General features: G+C 37.1%; 2 protein-coding genes across 5 annotated transcripts in view; one reads left to right on the top strand and one right to left on the bottom strand.

Annotated features, from left to right (window-relative positions):
• Window positions 1-7,667, bottom strand: part of HHLA2 (HERV-H LTR-associating 2) — a 138,846-nt gene extending 131,179 nt beyond the window's left edge. The window contains exons 1-2 of one of the 3 annotated variants that reach the window (XM_045088309.1): window positions 7,529-7,667; window positions 6,991-7,140 (exon numbers count right to left, since the gene is read on the bottom strand). The gene's annotated coding sequence lies outside the window, so the exon portion shown is untranslated. The remainder of the gene's footprint in view (window positions 1-6,990; window positions 7,141-7,528) is intronic. The other 2 variants (XM_013064885.2, XM_045088305.1) reach the window with 2 other exon arrangements.
• Window positions 7,668-7,838: 171 nt separating this feature from the next.
• IFT57 (intraflagellar transport 57) overlaps window positions 7,839-19,058 on the top strand; it is a 53,489-nt gene continuing 42,269 nt past the window's right edge. The window contains exons 1-4 of one of the 2 annotated variants that reach the window (XM_004769130.3): window positions 7,841-8,177; window positions 10,672-10,834; window positions 11,621-11,739; window positions 14,886-14,976. In XM_004769130.3, coding sequence (XP_004769187.1) covers window positions 7,966-8,177; window positions 10,672-10,834; window positions 11,621-11,739; window positions 14,886-14,976 — 585 coding nt within the window. In that variant the 5' untranslated portion in view covers window positions 7,841-7,965. Of the gene's footprint in view, window positions 8,178-10,671; window positions 10,835-11,620; window positions 11,740-14,885; window positions 14,977-19,058 lie in introns of both variants that reach the window. The other variant, XM_013064883.2, reaches the window with a different exon arrangement.

The following is a 19,058-nucleotide window of genomic DNA, read 5'->3' as shown; positions in this document are numbered from 1 at the left end:
TTGATTCAAGACTGTTTTGGGATGATTTCTTTGGAATTTGCTTAAACACATTCCAATTTGAATTCTTAGCAAATGGGCCACAGGTGCATAGTCTTCTCCAGATTCTGAAAATATCTGATTGTATATGACAGACCCCTTGTTAAAGTTCTTAGGCAAAGAGAGTTAGCTCATGCCCCTGCACACGAAAGCAAAAGGCCGACAGGCATCAGCCCCCACATTAGACATAAAGGAGAGGAGCCATCACATTTGCTCTGCAGTTTGGCTCCCCAGGCCTGATATCTCTTGCAGTCATAGTAGGTTCTCCTACTAGTGTCCCCTTACTATTCCTCCCAACACTTCAGATCATAATAAAAAAGTGCTATTAGAGAGACAGAAGGTATCATAGGCAATGGCGGTACAGAGGAGGCCTACCCAATTCTGTCTCATGAAGGAAAGAAGTCTGGAGAGCTTTTTCGAAAGCACACTCCTCTATATCGTAGGTTGCACTTGTCAACTGACATGTGTATCCTGCATTAGGGTATGAGACATTTCAGCACAGACGCCAGGCTTGTAAGCCTGTGTATCACTACACCCACACATGGTGCCTAACATATTATATGTACTCAAATATTTGCCATGCAAAAAAATTTGAGAAAATACTCTCTGTGGCTGTCAAAAGCAAAATACTGATCTTCGGATCTATTAATTTTGGCTTTCACATTCACACCTTCAGAAAAAAAGAAAAAAAAAAGATATTCTCTCATTATCAAAATCTTCCTAGATGCAAAGACAGAATGGATTACTTGTTATATTCATGAGGCAAAACATGTAGATACAGAGTAGAAATCATCTCTATAAAGAGCTAGGGATAAAAATAAGGCAATTGGATTTAATATTTTGTACCATATAATGGGTTCAGCACCAGCTTCCAAAAACACACAAGATGCCAATAACTATTTCAGAAACTGGTTGTCAGAAAGGCTGGTGCACTATTCACTGAGAGGCCGAGTTGTACCATGAAGGCATAGCATCTAGCAGATTTTGCTTTTATTAGGCTCTAGAGAGCCCCATCAAGAAAGCTTGTTGTTAGGACATTTATTGTTTACTCTCCACTTGAATTTAATTTTTCCTTGGGGGAAAATGCCATCTCAACCTGTAAAATAAATTGAATTTTCTTAATCTAGCCCTTAAAGAGTAAACATTTCTATTTAACCTTCAAAATTCTGAAAAACCAAATCGGTCCTTCTTGTTAGTACTCAGTATGTATCAAAATCTTATTATCATATATGATGGAATAGAACTCTTTTTAAAATCTAAACTGTTTCAATATTTTCAATTACTTCTCTGCTATTTTCCCATCTGATTGCTTATACTATAGCTGCTCAATAAGTTATACCTTTAGCAACCCTACTTTCTTGAAAACCATAGCTTAACACCATCTTCACTACTTCAGTTCATGTTCCACATAAAGAAATTCTGAAGTGCTGCATTTTAATGTCGACTCTTGTAGTAAAAGCTGCTGATGCCTACCCAGGTCATTTTTTTTAACAGGCTGATATTCCCATCCCCCAGTGGCTATAAATATTGGCCATTCAGTATTCACAGTTGTATCCTTCTCCACAAGATTATCCTTAGCCAATAGAAGCTCTTCACCCAGAGATGTCTGGGAAAATTCAGCCAGTGACCCAGTAAGACAGGAATACAAAGGCCAATTTTCTTGCCTTAAAGTGGGTTATCCTTGTGTCATTCATGCTCTAGAGAACATCTCATTGTACCTGTTACAAAATTCTGTTGAATATCTTTTATAATATCTAAGTATCATTTTTCCACTATTATAATTGTCACTCACCTCAGTTTAGGACCATCTCTCACCTGACTATTCAAATTGCCTTCTGAATCAATATTCACCTTCCTATAGTGTCCCCTCTACAATATTGCTGGAATACTCCAAGATATAAATCTAAGCTTTGCTCTCCCTCCTTCAACACATATACCCCTACTTATACCCTTCATTAATTATCTCCATCACTTACACAGAGGCAATAAACTGAACTCAGTTCACACATGTACTATGTTTCCCTCCCAAGCTAAAGAAACCATAAAACAAAGCAAAGCCTCAAAATATGTATAACTGTATCAGATTTATCTACCTTGAGAACCAAACTTAGCTAAAGCAGTTAACTATAATCTTAATGGATTTAGAAGACTTCCATTAGTAGAGAAGAACTAGAAAATGAAGTAAACCCAGGACAATGGGTTACAAAACCACTTCCCTTTCTAAGTTACAGAGTCTATTCTAGTAACTTAGGACTTAATGTGTCCCACCAGTATTTTGGACAAGAATCTCTTCTACCTCTGGCCCAAGAATCTCTTAGTCCATTGCATGGGAAATTTCACAGATTCTGGTTGGGATGATGTTTGGTTCCCAGGTGGGTGAGTATATTTTAACCCTGGAAAACTGCAAAACTAAATACACTGAGGATGAAAGTCAAACCCACAACAGTAATAATTATGCTAAAGAATAATTTGTACATATTTGATACTTAAGTATCTAATGTTTGAAAATCTGGCCTGTTAGAGAAACAGACTGATTTGTGATCCCAGTTTATAATATGCAACTGTGTAACTGATTTAGATTTGGTTTTACATTGAAATCTGTTTACAAAAAGTATTGGAATATTCAACAGAATATATTTCCCTCTCCTCCCACCATTTTTTCTGGAACCTTAAATTCAGGATATTTTATGGCATCTGGAATGGTTTGTCAGAGAATGTTAAAACAAATATGGTAAGTGTATGAGCAGTTTAAAAATCTCTATAGAAATTTAAGCTGTAAATTCTACCCCCCCTTCCTTGACTATAACAAACTTCCTACATTTACAAGTTGAGTAAGATTGAAAATCAAAATAAAATTTAAGAACGAGGTTTCTCAATTTTGAACTTTGATGTATTAATATCTTTAACAATTAAAGTAGCCCTGAAATAATATTTTGCATGTAGAGAGGTCTCCTCAAGAGAACCTCACACTGACATACAAATCCAGATCTAGATCCTTGCAACATAATACATGACAAAATTGGGTCAAATTCCTAAATGACAAAAATGTCCCCTCCTTGAGATGATACATGAGTTCTCTAGTTCACCAGTCTTCCCCATTGCTCCCCATCCCACCCCACCCCCACATTGCTTACATTCCTGGTCCTTATAAAGGCATTTCCTGTTTCAACCCAAGCATCTAGAGAAGTGGTTCTCAACCAGGCCCAGCTGGCAAAGTCTGGAGACTTTTTTTTTTTTTTTAAGATTTATTTATTTAGTTGAGAGAGAGAGAGAGAAAGAGAGCACACAAGGGGGGAGAGGGGAGGAGCAGAAGGAAAGGAGGAGAAAGAATCCTCAGGCACACTCCCCACTGAGCATGGAGCCCAATATGGGGCTGGTTCCCAGGACCCTGAGATCAAGACCTGAGCCAAAACCAAGAATCAGGTACTCAACCAACTGAGCCACTGAGGCATCCTTGGAGACATTTTTGCTACAACTATGCTGTGAAACATCCTACAATGTATAGAACAGTATGCAGCAACAAAGAATTATCCAGCCTAAAATGCCAATAGTATTAAAGGCCAAGAAATCCTGACCCAGAAGAAAATATCTAAAATCCTCTAACATGGTCCAGAGGCTTTGGGATGACCTCTGTATATTCCAGAGACTAATCCATTGACATTATATGGGTCACTTGTATCTTTTTTTTTTTAATTTTTTTTTTTTTTATTATTTATTTGACAGACAGAGATCACAAGTAGGCAGAGAGGCAGGCAGAGAGAGAGGAAGGGAAGCAGGCTCCCTGCTGAGCAGAGAGCCCGATGTGGGGCTCGATCCCAGGACCCTGGGATCATGACCTGAGCTGAAAGCAGAGGCTTTAACCCACTGAGCCACCCAGGCGCCCCTGGGTCACTTGTATCTTTTTCCTCATTGTTTATATAGTTCTTTATTTAAATCTAAGTTCTTAAATTTTAATGAGTTTCTCTTTCCTTTAAAATTTGTTTTTTATTTCCTTCAAGAAATCTTTCCCTATTGAGGTTAAAGATACTCTTTTGTTCTTTTCTAAATATCCTATAAGTATTCCACATTTATACCTTCAATCCAACTGGAATTTATGTGTTGGAATTCAGAGATATAATTTTGTTTCCATATGCATAACCCATAATTCTAACAGCATTTACTGAGTAGTTCATCTTTCTCCACTAATCGGTAACACCAGTTTTGCCATATACTGAATTTCCAGATTTTCTATTTTCTATTTATTCCTGTGGTGTCATTATTTTAAGTTATACCTTGATGATGAAACCACTATCTGATTATCATGATTCCCTCCCCAGTCTTCCTTAAATTTACTTTCATCGGGGCTTCTGGGTGGCTCAGTCGTTAAGCATCTGTCTTCGGCTTGGTTCATGATCTCAGGGTCCTGGGACTGAGTCCTGCATGGGGCTCCTTGCTCAGCTGGAAGCCTGCTTCTCCCACTCCCCCTGTTTGTATTCCGTCTCTCGCTGTTTACCTCTTATCAAATAAATAAATAAAATCTTAAAAATAAAATAAATATACATTTATGTATGATTTTCAGTATCAGCCTTCTTGTAATTTTATTCAAAAGTGTATTGAGTTTAAAGATTGGGCAAAGATAATTAATTTCTCTCATTCATGAATATCATACCCCTATCTAGATTGTTCTATAATTTTCAGAAAAGTTTAACAATTTCTCCATAATGATAATGATACATTTATTCCTGTGTGCTGTATATGGTTTATTTTTGAGGTTTTTGTTCTTCTAGTAACCTTTCTTCAGTTTGGATTTAGTAACCTTTCTTTAGTAGTAACAAGACTTTTAATAATAGTAAATACTAATAAACACTTTTATTAGTAGTAACTAGTAATCTAGTAACCTTTCTTCAGTCAGGCAAACTTGCTGAGCTGTCTTACTAACTTGTCTATAGATTCCCTTGGAATTTTTTACTTAATCATATCACCTGCAACAGTTTCTTCTTCTGCAATACTTAAATAATTTTTATCCAGTGTTCTAGTTCTGATCTCTGGTACAGTTTAGAAAAGTGAGTGTCTTCATCTTGGTCTTAACTTTAAAAGACATCACCTCTAATGCTTCACGTTTAAACGTGACCTTTTTATTTTTTGGATTTTTGGCATACACTTTCTATTAAACTAAGAAAGTTTTATTCAATTAGTGATTTTCTAAGTTTTTAACATCTCAAAGTCATTTATAATGCAAAGCAGGTTTGCTCTTTAAGCATGCCCACCCAGTCTTGAAGGACTTGTTCTTATATCTGGAGATGTAGCTGGAAAGTCTTCCTCCACCTTCGAACCTGCCTCCTTTTTACTGCCAGCCTTGCTCAGCATCTTTCAGGAAATCCATTTACTTTAAATCTCCCTTGATCAGAGCACCGTTCAGTTTCCAGAGATTAGCCCATTCAGTCACAAAAAGATCTTAAGGGCCTTAAAAATTACCTCCAATCATCTCACAGTTTGTAAGAGATAAAAGTCCCTGTCAGAAGCCTGGCTATTAATTGTGGTCAACACATAGAGTCAGAGATACATCTCCCAAGATTCCTGCAAGGAGGAATGCACATGCCTCAACACTCTTTTCTCTTCAAGTCCTTGTCTAACTCCTTGGTCAACATAGGAACTAGTCCAGCGAAACTATGAACAAAAATGTACCCCCAGCTTCCAAGTGGCTGAGAAAGCTGGAAGAGGGTTTCAGTGTGCATTCTCACACGTGAGAAGGAAATCCTTCCAGCAGGGAAAGAGAAGTGTTTTCAACTATGATGGGAAACAAAGATTCAGCAAACCTCATCCCCAGGCCTTAGAAAAATGAAATGACATTTCAGTATTGTTTGCCATGTTTTTTTCTATGGGAAAACACAAAATGTTGAACAGTTGGCTTTTCCTTTCTTTTATTCTTTCTGTGTCACAGTTACCGTGGCACACTTTATATTTTAGTCTTTTTCCTCCTTCACAACAATGAAGGGGAGAAACAATTCCTCATACTGCTTTCAAGCCAGGATGCATCAGTATTGTGCTGGGGAAGAAAATGGCTAGGTTCTGGGACAGGTGGGGCTTTTTTTTCCCCACCAGTCAAAATACATATGTTGTTGGAGGGTTTCTCAGCCAAAATACAACGTTTGGCTACTTCATCTTGAGTGCTATATATAACTTTCTGAAAATGTCAGAACATCTTATGCAGGTAGAATGACTTGAGTGAACATCTCCCTGGAACCAATTTACCTGTAAAGTCTGAAACCTTTTTGAGTATCATTTAAACAGCCAACGGTTGCTTGTTGACTAACCAAGCATCACAAAGTATGCCTCTGAGCTTTCACTTTTCTTTTCCAATTGTAAAAAGCTATATATCTATCTTGTACTCTGAAAGTTAAACAGACTTACTACAATATCCCTCACCCCCAAATGTGGTGGCTGGGGTGGGGAATGTATGGGTGAGAAACACTCTTCTGAGGAAGCAAAGAAAAAGGCCAAATCTGCGGTAGGGTAAAGTCAAAGCCAATTTTCCAACCTATCTTTATTAAAAGCAGCTGGCTAATGACTTACAGTAGGAAAGTAACATTATTTATTTAAAAAGCAACTCTCTGTGGCCCTTCCCTTTGGTTATCTTCTAAATTATTTTATGTATTTCCTTTCTCTGGTAAATGTTAGAAGATATTTGTCTTTCTGATTTTTCGCTTTAATAACTTTACTAGTATCAGAAAGAAGTTAGACAGATAGTAAAATGAAAAGTGCTCCTCCACCCATTTTCTAACAAAAACAAAAATATATTAGATAAATTTCAAAACTTCAGTTATGTCAAAAAAAAAAAAAGTAACTCTTCTGTCCTCTAGTAGCAGGTATAACATCAGAGATCTCCCAAAACTCACATCATACACACAAATACATTTCCAGTCTCTTCCCACACATTCTCTTCTTCCATGAAACCTCCACACATCTACCACTTACCTCATATTTTATGCTGCATTTTGGAAAACTGTTTGACACACAAACATGTTTTGAGGACTGCAAAGCTGTGGTCAGTTATGTCACCTTTCTTGTTTTCCTAATAGCTGCAGAGTACAGTAGTACCTCTCTTTAGCCACACTTAGAGCTGTCCTGCAGAGAAATTCAAGATAATCCCCTTTATTTTGTGGATTTTAACAAGGAACTCCCAAATTCTACGCAACATGTAATGGGCTTGAAACCAGCAGGATGTGAATTTAGAATTCTTGTTTCAGAGGTAGAACAAATCCTTCCCAGTACCTCCTTTTTGCTCATCCTCTTTTCTTCTTTTCCCCACCCCTTCCTTGTTCCAGCGCCAGAATAACAGGGGAGAATTATAATACTTCAAGGTTTATCATATTCCTTTTGTAAGCAAAAACAGAAACCTGTTGTTGGAAAGTTCCTGACCCAAAGGGAAACCTACGATAGCCACTATTTTTGCAACCGTGAAAACTTTCAATTTTGAGACTAGTGAAAACACAGCAGTGGGATTCTTCCTTACCCCTTACATTTTTCAGCGCTACCTGCAAACTCGGATACCAGCTCAGAAGCGGCGGGTAACCCAGGCCGAGCCCGCCCCGGGAGCGCGCCACAGACACGCCTTCCGCCCCTCCTCTGCCTGGAGGCGCGGCCCCACTTGGAGGAGGAGCGCCACGCCCCCACGAGGGGGTGGGGCTACTTCCCTGCCACCTCCTCCCCAGGGGCGGGGGAAGGGTGAGGGGCCCCGCGTGACGTCGTTCAGAAAGCCCGCCCTGGTTGGAGGGAATTTAGAAGAAACGTGGGCGGGAAGGGGGCGGAGTCTAGTTTCCCTGGTGACGGGTTGCCCGGCGGTCGCCTGGTAACCGGTCGCGGCGGTCCTGGCTGCGGCAGCTCCGGCGGCGAAGGCCGCCGAGGACTGTGGGCCGGAGCCCACGCCGGGCGCTTTCTGCTTGTTTTGTGATGGCGGCCGCCGCGGCAGTGGTCACGCCGTCAGGTCTGGAAGATGGAGTGTCTCGGTCCCGCGGCGAAGGGGCAGGGGAGGTGGTCGTGGAGCGGGGGCCCGGCGCGGCCTACCACATGTTCGTGGTGATGGAGGACCTGGTGGAGAAGCTGAAGCTGCTCCACTACGAGGAGGAACTCCTCCGGAAGAACAACCTGAAGCCCCCGTCCAGGTGGGTGCCCTCGTCCTCCAGCGCCTGGGTGCCGGCCGGACCCCGGGGAGATGCCTCCTCCGGCCTCCTGGGGAACCTTGAACGCGAGTTAGCGCTTGCCTCCATCTTCGTAGCCAGGAAAGGGCACTGCACCCCGAACTTGGCGACAGAGGCCTCGGAGCTCACCGAGTGTAGCTTTGGTATTTTTTTAGAGTCAAGTTTCAGAATCGCTGAAAGAACCGGAAGACGGCTTGGCTTTCTTAGTCTTTAAAGCACACACACCCCTCCACAAAACACAAACTGTTTTTTTCTGATTATAAAAGTTATGAAAGTACCTGTTATAGAGGACTCAGAAAAACACAAGAAAGTGCGTAGAAAATACTGATATGACCCATAATCTCATCCCCAAAGATGAATACTGTTACCATTTTAGCTCCCTTTCTAGTTTTTGTTTTCCTTTGTGATAATCTGTCCCTACAACTGGTAACTGTGGGTACCTAGGACCTTGCTTGACTTTATATGAAGTTAGTAAACTTGTTGACGAATTGCTCTGGTTTAAAAGACTTCTACCTTTGTGATAACAGTACTTTCAGAAGCTAAGAAGTGGAAAAGACAAATAAAATGACAACTGAAAGAACCGTGTCTATCTTACACCCTAAAGGTCTTTCCTTGTTCTGGTGGGGAAAAGTCCATCATTCCCTGAAGTCAGTGCCATTAGTTGTCGAGGGTTATGCACAGCTAGCACTTTTTCTCACAATCAGTGTAGCTTAGTGACAGATAACATTGTTTATTGTGTAAAATGCAACTTAGATTAAAAATCTGTAATACTTTCTTTTAATGGCTGTACCTTGGTTTAAATAAATTCCCTCGACAGTTTTGATTTCATTCCTTGCTCTCTTCCAATAACTTGCATTTTAGGATATGTAGGCTCTATGTAAACTGCCCAGACTGCTAAGTCAGTCCAGAGTAGGAGAAAATAGTTACAGGAAAAGGTAGTGTTGCTTGATCTGTGATAGGAATTTTGGGGTTGAGAGTTATTACTTCAATGAATCAATCAGGATAATATAAACAATCAACATTTTCTATGATAAAAATGCATTTTTGTTCCCAATTGTATTTTCAAACTAAAAGAAAATGGCCTAAAGTTTCTACTGGTATAACCTCTGTGCTATAATCCAGGATATTTTAAATCATGGATTTGTGTGGCAAATTTAATGGTTCCCAGACTGTGGTTGTCAGATGAGCAGTAGCATGGCTTGGGAATTTATTATAAATGCAAGGCCACAGTCCCTTTCCAGATATACTGCATTAGAAATTCTAGGGGTGGAGCCTAGAAGTCTATTTAACAAGCCTTTCTGGTGATTCTGATGCATGCTCAAGTTTGAGAACCACTGCCCGCCCTGTGTCTGGAGGATCTCTCAGTATTCAGTCCTCTGTTCTGGAGTTGGTAACAGCCTGGGAAAAAAAGATGAGTTTTCAGCAGTGGGTACTTTGAAAGCATTGTGCACATATGCCTGGAAGGACTTCCTGACCTTTTTCTTCCCAGCTACCTGTTATCTTTTAGAACATTTGTACTACCCTGCAGGAAAAAGTTTGGGAAACATGAAAGAGTAGACTGCTGATTTTTATGAAAAATAGTTATAATAGCCATAAATAAAATTATAAACGGCACAAAAAATTAATAATTGCACATAAAACAAAATCAGATCTTTGATCAAACCGACTTGAGTATTGTTGGCAAGTTTTATTCTTAACCTATTTAAGTATAAATCATACATTGATCTTTGTAGGACTATTTGCCTACTGGCTAGGGGATTGAGCAAAAGTCAACAAATGTTTGTTAGGCTGTGGATGTGATACTCAGTGGTTCTTAATCCTGGTACCTTAAAACCATCTAGGTAGCTTTTGAAACATACTTGTACTGGGGCTTTATCCCCAGAAGTTCTGATTTAATTTGTAAGGGAAGGAGCAATGTTTTGTCCAGTAGCAATAGTTCAGCAAGCTTCTCGGGTACTTCAGATATGCAGCCAAGATGAGAACAACTGTTTAACATACCTAATGTGTTAGGAACAGTATGTAAAGATACCAGTGACGTTGTAAAAATGCATAGTAATTAATCATTAGAGTCTTTTTTTTTCAAAGTCTGAAATTCTCTTAATTCCCAGTTTTCATTTTCAAGAGGTACTCTTATTCATTATTCCTGACATATAGATAATACTGGCAAAAGTTGTACATGATCTATCAGTTTTTTAACATGCCCTGCATTTACTGGGTGTAAGATCTTTGATCTAATATTTTGCGTATAGTAGTAATTGCTCTAGTTCTATTGATTAAAAACTTGAATATGAGTGTTGTGGATTACCAGAAACTTCAGAGTGAATTATAAATGTCTTTTGATTTTAAAGCCATTTAAAAAAAAAAAGTTCTTTAGCAATTTTGGACTTAGTCCATTTAGTTGCTATAGACTTGTTTGCAATATGTCATATTCCATCCTCCCCACCTTGTTTTGAAACAGACACTATTTTGCACTGCCTACCAACCCTGGTGAACAGTTCTACATGTTTTGCACTCTTGCTGCTTGGCTGATTAACAAAGCAGGACGCCCCTTTGAGCAACCTCAAGAATATGATGACCCTAATGCAACTATATCTAACATATTATCTGAGCTTCGATCATTTGTAAGTGTAAACAACCCTCTTCTTTCAGAATGTTGTCAAGTTATGAATTTTAATTTTTGTTATTCAGTGTAGATGCTACCCTTTTAGATTAATTTTCTGTGAATAACTGTGTCTATTCACACACATACATATATAAAATTATATCTGGATTTTTCAGATAAAACCTCAGAATGCTTGGTATTAAAATATTAATGCTACTTCTAAAAATGTTCAATGTACTCTTTATAGCTGAAAGTAATATTTTTTCTTAATCTTGTTATGTCTCAGAAGTATATTATTTGGATACTTAGTTTTCCTTCTAAAAAATGCTAGTAGGAAGTTGAAACACTGTATTTTGAAAGGGAGCTTTGATTTAATAGACCATGATAGCAGTTGTACTTTTCATTTCTGACTTTTCCTGAGGGACAAGCAGTAAAAATTTTTGGCACACGTTATTAACTTTTGACAAGTGATTCACTCTGTCCTTCCTATGGTTGTTTAACAGTAAGATACCAAGGCAGTAGTGGTCTTTTTTCACCCTAACAGGATCAATTACTTGTTCTGTCATGAGGTTATTGCCTTTCAATTTGATACCTTTGACAATAAAATGTCTTCATTTTCCTGTACTTTTTATGTATCAGTGGACTGAAAAGATGGATTTCTAAGAAGCAATATAATTACAGTTATTTTAAATCCTATTTGAAAAGTAGAGAAGTGATACATTTATTCAGTAGTACTTTGCGTAAAATATTTTGACATTTGAAATATAAATAGCAAGTAATACCCTGTTTATCTTTTGTATTTCAGGGCAGAACTGCAGATTTTCCTCCCTCAAAATTAAAGTCAGGTTATGGAGAACATGTATGCTATGTTCTTGACTGTTTAGCAGAAGAAGCATTAAAATATATTGGTTTCACCTGGAAAAGGTAAACATTACCTAACCTGACAATAGTACTTTTATGTGGATAGCTTTTTCCCCCATGGGTTCAGAGCTATTTAATTGAACTGACAAGAAGCATTTCCTCTTGACTACTCTAAACTGAAAATGCCACAGGTGATTAGAAATGTCTGCATAGACAAAATTGGAATAACCAGTATATTCACAACCAGTTCTGATTTTATCATGCCCCTTCCCAATTCAAATATATAATTATTAAAGGTTTAACTGAATATCTTCGTCAATGTAGGAAATTTTTTCAAAGTCTACTTATACACACAAAGATAGTTATACATGGGGGTAATTGATAGCTGCAGATTTAAGGAAAAAATGGAAATTAATATACTTTAAATGGGATTTTTCTCTTTTGCTTATAGATACTGGGTAAGAATAATAGCCACCTGAAGAAGCCACTCTCTTAGGCACTGTACATTGCTTCTTTGTCTGACCTGAGAGTGATCTGTTTATAATTCCGTGCTTGTATTTATCTTATGGTATTGAAATCGTTTTTTACAGGTTTGGCTTTCTTGCAAGAAACTATGAACTCTTCATATGTACTGTATGGCAGTTAGCATAGCACTTTGTATATCATAGATGCTCAATAAATGTTAATCACATGGATAAGAGAATAAAATATTCAGAAACTATCCATTTATGTAAGATATAGTTAGGAAATACATAATTTTGGTTCTTTCAATATTGGACTTATTGACTGGTTAGAGATTGTGGAAAGAATTATTTAGGCAAAACCTGAGCAAGCAGTACTTTGGGATGAGAAAAAATTTCTTTGGAAAGGTGTATATATTGTTCCCTGTTAATATCTTAATGTATATTCAATTACATTCTCATGTAAATAATCTATTCTCTTATTAATAAGTACCTTAAAAAAATGTACTTGACTTAGGTCATCATCAACTTGAACCATATGAAATTGCTGATATTCACCTGTGATTGAACTAAAATATGGCAATTTCATATGCTTCAGCCTAAATATTACCAGTTAGTGCAATATAAGGAATAACTATATGGATTCACATTACTTCCTTATTAGACTCCAAGAAAAGTTATGAGATGTGCTACTCCATTTTGGCATTTTTAGATGTTATTAAATTTACCGCCCAATGTGTTCTAAATTCACCTGAAGGTGATTAATATCTCAACCAATAATCAGTTTTGTACTTCCTTTGTTTCTAGGCATATCTAATTCTTGACCATGTATTGTGATTTGAATAATTTATAAGGACTGTTAAAATACATGGGGAAGAATAAGAGGGAAAATACTGAAAGTAGGCATCAGATAGTATGTCAGCTATGTAATATATAAATTACATAGAAGTTATATATTTATAGATTATTATTTTATATATTAAATATGTCAAAGCAAATCCTAGAAGAACATTGCTTTTGAGGTAGTCTCTAATTCTAATTAATGAAATAGAGAACTTATTCCTTAAGATTGATTTGGTTCTTAGTACTTTATGTTGATTTTTATATTTTATTAATATGTCTGAGGTATGGATTTTTAAATGAGTTTCCAGAAATAAACCTAAATATTTTCAGTTATTTTTAATCTGGGAAATATATGTCGTTAATCTTGTTGGAGAAATGGTTGTTCAATACTTAGTGTTAGGACCACTGATTAGATTTAGAAGAAAGCTGGAACCCTTCTTATTCCATCAAAATAAATTTCAAATTGGTCAACGATGTAAATGTGAAAAATGAAACTGTAGGGTACTAAAAGGTCAAAGAGGGGTGGAAGGTGTCATGTGAAGGAAAACCTTGTATATATGATGTTAAAACTGCTAGCATCCATGCAAGGAAAAGTTGCCAAATCTATGTAATAAGAATTATAACAGTCCTGAATAGCCAAGTATTTAAGTGATAAACTAGGAATATTTTTAATACAAGTTAGGCAAAGCATTAATTTTCTTAATATACAAAAGGGCAAAGGCCATAAATAGGCATTTCAATGAAAAAGAAACACCAATAACCAATTAAAACTTGAAAAGGTGTTCACTTACTCTCTTAAAGAAATGCAATTAAAACAAGAGATTTTTCACTTATATGATTGGCAAAGATTAAAGTTTGTTTGCAGTATTTGTGAACATATGCAAATGGAGTCACTGTTGTTGGGGGTGCATATTAGGGTAACATTATGGAAATTGGCTTTTGGAACATATGGAAAAATAATAAAATGTACAAAGTTGTTGACCCAGCTATTATATACATTTATTCTAAATGATGGACATAATGATGAATGTACAGGATGATTTTTTGTTTAGTTAAAAAAAACTAGATGGGGCGCCTGGGTGGCTCAGTGGGTTAAGCCTCTGCCTTCAGCTCAGGTCATGATCTCAGGGTCCTTGGATGGAGCCCCACATCGGGCTCTCTGCTCGGCAGGGAGCCTGCTTACTCCTCTCTCTCTGCCTACTTGTGATCTCTGTCGGTCAAATAAATAAATAAAATCTTTAAAAAAAAAAACAAAAAACTAGAAACCACCTCAGTGTTCAGGCTAAGTTTCTAGTTAAATTAGTTATGGTACTATTGTTCAGTAGAATAGTGCAGGTATAGGGGGAAAAAGAGAAAAATGTATATGTACTTAAATGTGGTAACTTAGTGGAAAAGAATGTTGGATAACAATATGTATTTTATCGGGTGCCTGGGTGGCTCAGTGGGTTAAGCCGCTGCCTTCGGCTCAGGTCATGATCTCAGAGTCCTGGGATCGAGTTCCGCATCGGGCTTTCTGCTCAGCAGAGAGCCTGCTTCCCCCTCTCTCTCTCTGGCTGCCTCTCCGTCTACTTGTGATTTCTCTCTGTCAAATTAATAAATAAAATCTTAAAAAAAAAACAATATGTATTTTATCGTCCCAGTTGTGTATATTTATTCTTTAAATTTGGAGATAAACATTTTTGCTTCTTTACGTAGAGCTAACACAACTAACATAACTAACGTAACTAAAAATAGAAAGTTTCAAAAGTATACATCAGACATGTAGTAGTGATTATGGAAGGGCGCATAGTAAAAAAGGACAAAATCTGGCATAGAAGGGGTTCTTAAAATTCACATTATACCTTTTTGTCATGCTAAAATGTTTTGTTTTTAACTCTTATCACATACTAAGCCTTATTATTTTAGACCAACATACCCAGTGGAAGAATTAGAAGAAGAAACTGTCCCAGAAGATGATGCAGAATTAACATTAAATAAAGTGGATGAAGAATTTGTGGTATGTGTGCTACTGAACTTTTTGTTTCTTTTTACCTTTGAATTCCTTTCCTTTCTCTTAATTCCCCCAAACTTCCATTTTTAGGAATGTATTTCATTTCATTGTTTCTAGAGAAGAAACGCTTTTAAAATAGGGCACCAAGTATCAGTTGTTTAGACCATTAGTTAAGTTAATGCTCATGTTTTCTAAAGATTGAAGTCTGAATTATAGCAGAAGTTCTCAAACTAAACAGGAAACTGGACTACTAGTTATATGAGTAAATAGTTTATTAGCAACCATTCGTGATTTGAAATAAACCATAAATAATATAGAATTTACAAAAGAATAGTAGGGTTTAGGATTAATATATTCTACTTTGTAAGAACATTGTTCATTTCTCAGGAACTCCTATATGCTTCTAAAATTAGGATAAGTACTACCCTTTAGGAGATTTTAAAAACACTTTTAAGTACCAACATTTTTTAAGTTGTTTGGCAGCATCTGGGCCTTTACCATTCTTAACATTCTATTCATATTGTGAAACCACATGATCAAGTCTTTATAACAGATTAAACTATTTACATGGTAGGAAAAAAAAGCACTTTCACAGAACCAGAGCTAGATTGACCCTGTTATTTTAGGAAGTATACCTTTGATCTGAAATTAAAATAGTAGGGGGACAAAACCTTTTTTTAAAGTGTATTTTATTGCCATAAATCAATTACACTTTCCAGGTGACTTTTTCAGACATTAGATAATGGGTGCCTGGATGGCTCAGCCTTTTAAGCATCTGCCTTCTGCTCAGGTCATGATCTCAGGGTCCTGGGATCAAGCCCGGCATTGGGCTTCATGCTCAGCCGGGAGCCTGCTTCTCTCCCTCTGCCATTCCCCCTGCTTGCACTCAAATAAATAAATAAATAAATAAATAAATAAAATCTTCAAAAAGTAAATAAATCATTAGATAATAAGTATATTCTATATTTCAGCTAATTTATTAAGCTATTATATGCTACATTGTTTTCTAGATTGCTGAAACTAACCATTAAGTAAATTAGACTATTTCCAAATAGTAGAATATTATGTAGCCATAAAAATTGTTTACAAAGAAATGTTAGTGATACAGAGATGATAATTTCTGCTGTATGCATAAACCCAAGTATGTAAAATATACCAAAAAGAAAAAATAATAATATGTTAACATTAGTTATATATGGGTAGAAAGGTTATGGATGATTATTTCTTTTTTTTTAAGATTTTATTTATTGAAGAGCGAGTAAGAGAGGACAAGTGGGAGAGGGAGCAATAGACTCCCCACTGAGCAGGGAGCCTGATGCAGGGCTCAATCCCAGGATTGAGTCTGCAATTATGACCTGAGATGAAGGCAGACACTCAGCCAACTGAGCCACCCAGGCACCCTGATTATTTCCTTTTCCCCACTGAGCAGGGAGCCTGATGCAGGGCTCAATCCCAGGATTGAGTCTGCAATTATGACATGAGATGAAGGCAGACACTCAGCCAATTGAGCCACCCAGGCACCCTGATTATTTCCTTTTCTATGCTTTGTATTGTCAAAGTTTTTAACTTGAATTTTACCAGCAGTATAAATATTTTAAACCATTAATAGGAAAAAGCTAATTCTGTTATTTATAGAAGGAAAATTAATCAATTTATAAGATATATTTTAAAAGCATGATACATTTTAAAAGTTAAGGTAAGTATATGTTCATTCATTCCACACGTGTTTTATTGAGCACCTGTTGAGCAAGACCCTGGCGGAAATGCATGTACATAAGCTCTGAGGCAGGAGCGAGCTTAGCTTGATCAAGGAACTGAGAGACCACTGGGGCCAGATTTCCTAAGGATGGTGGGTGTATGCATGTGTGTGGTTTAAGATTCACAGAAAAGATAGACCAGGTCCAGATCATTTTGGCCATTTTAAGGAGTTCCGACTTTATTCTTTGTATAATAGATCTTCCCATTCAGGCTTAGAAAATGTTAAGTTCTTGCATACTCCCATTCGTTGACTTCATTTACTTTACTCAGGTATTTTCCTAATCTTCACTTTTTAATAAGTATTTATTAGTTAATGGTTTATTGATAGAAACCTGGTCCTAGTGCATTGACATTTAGCTTCAGGGACATAACTCAAAACTGCCAGTGAGGGGGAAAAAAGTACAAAAACCTACTAGTCAGAAAGAAGACTCTGTAGGGATGGAAACCACCTTTGCATTTTTTTGTATCTCCATGTTACTAGTGCAAAGTGGGGTGCTCCTTAAATATTTGACTCATAATCAGCTGTCAGCAAATTGCTATGTAACTTTTAGAAATTATAGCTCATTTTTTTCTAAGCACTTTTAAAGTCCAAAGCAGCATCATTAGGTGTGTAAATTAGAGAAACAAACTAGAAAACAGCCTCTTTGCACATTTCTTCCCAACTGTACAGTAAAGACCTACTATCATTAGACCAAAATGAAGGTCTTCCTTAAAGGGTTGCCTCTGAGGCTGCTGGCTCCCTTATGTTGAGTCTCTTGAATTTTCCCTTTTCTTTCTTTCTTTCCTATTATCATCATGTTGTCTAAGTAGCCCTTCATTACCTCTCCCATCCCTCTCGCTAAGGTGATGAGTGCCAGAAAACGTTTGGATGGTGGGATGTTACATTATTTTGTTGCCAGAGTTTGTGCGGTGGCTCAAGGTTGGAAAAAAATTATTTCTGACAGAGTGAAGTTCTGCTATAATCATCTAGAAATTAGAATCCTTTAATTTTAGACTTGTCAAGATAGGACACGTTGATAACTCTTTAAAAAAAGATAAAAGAAGTATTGATCACAAAACAATATTTTCACCTGCTGTATATAATCATGTACTTAGTGACTGGCAGTTAGAGAATTAAGAGGGTACATAGTACTTATGTACTTATATGCAAAGAAATAGTGGGAAATTATTGAGTGTCTTCTATATTACTGAAATCAGAATCCTCTTAGTTTATTTTGAAACTTTTTTCTAAGTCTGTTTATATTTGAATTCCTTTTGAATGCTCTCTTAGTAATATTTAGTAACATAAATCCTTTTTTTGACTGCCTACTATTAAAGCTTTTTACCTATTAGCATTTAATCCAGTACTAATTCAACGAATATTTATTGATTCCCTATGTAAACAGTACTGATTAGGTTATGATAAAAGCATAATAAACTTGTCTCTTCTTCCATGGGCCTTGAGTCATTGGCAGTTCGGTCATTTACTCTGGTTGGTAAGTAGGTCATCAGCAGTGCAAACACAGAATACACTGAGCTGGATCTCAAAGGTGTGCATCTGCATTTATGGCTAAGATTTAAGATGTAAACAATCACATCAATTTTGTCCACACCTCTGTGCTCCACTGCCCTGCCTCTCTGAAAAAGTAACGTAAAAAAATGTAAACATAAAAAAAGTAAATGTCACTTGAGTGTATTTATACTCTGCATTTATATTGCTTCATATTTCATAAAATCTTTCCAATTCCCCCAAAGATTAGTGTAGTTCTCATAGCTTACCTTAGTGTCCCCACCCCCGAGTTTCGGAGTAGATCTGGGATAGAACCTTAGAATCTGCATCCTAACAGGCTCCTGGGTCTTGCTGGTGCTGATGCTGATGCTGCAGGTCTCAGAACCACTCTTACATTTGAATGAGTTCTTGAAGATAAAGATCATCTTTGAAATCTCCCACTGCAGCTTTGTAGAACTGTATGTGTGGAAATGTCTGCCAAATAACACACACTTACTGTTTTGTTTTGTTTTGTTTTGTTTTTCCTTTGAGGACCAGTTCCATTCACTGTCTTACCATGTCCTTAAGTCCTTACTAGATTGGATTCACCCACCTAAAGACCTTTGAAGAGAAAGGGGAGCTTTTTTTTCTTTCTTTGTTCTATATGCTTTAGAACCTCCCCAGACTCCATTTTTGTATTTTGGGAAAGGGATTGCCTCTCCAAGGGTCACTTCTGACCCTGCCCCCCATATCAGTTGGCCCAAGGATCAGGACCAGCTTAGAATATACCTGAACTATCCTTTTAAGTAGTTAATACAAGGTTAGAGTTGAGGGGCCATGGGCCAGACAGTACTAATGACTA

This window comes from Mustela putorius, unplaced genomic scaffold, assembly GCF_011764305.1.
Source record: "Mustela putorius furo isolate JIRA1106 unplaced genomic scaffold, ASM1176430v1.1 tig00003834_pilon_pilon_pilon, whole genome shotgun sequence".
NCBI lineage: Eukaryota > Metazoa > Chordata > Mammalia > Carnivora > Mustelidae > Mustela > Mustela putorius.
Note: the sequence above shows the minus strand (reverse complement) of the source record. Positions and strands in the feature narration are given on the sequence as shown.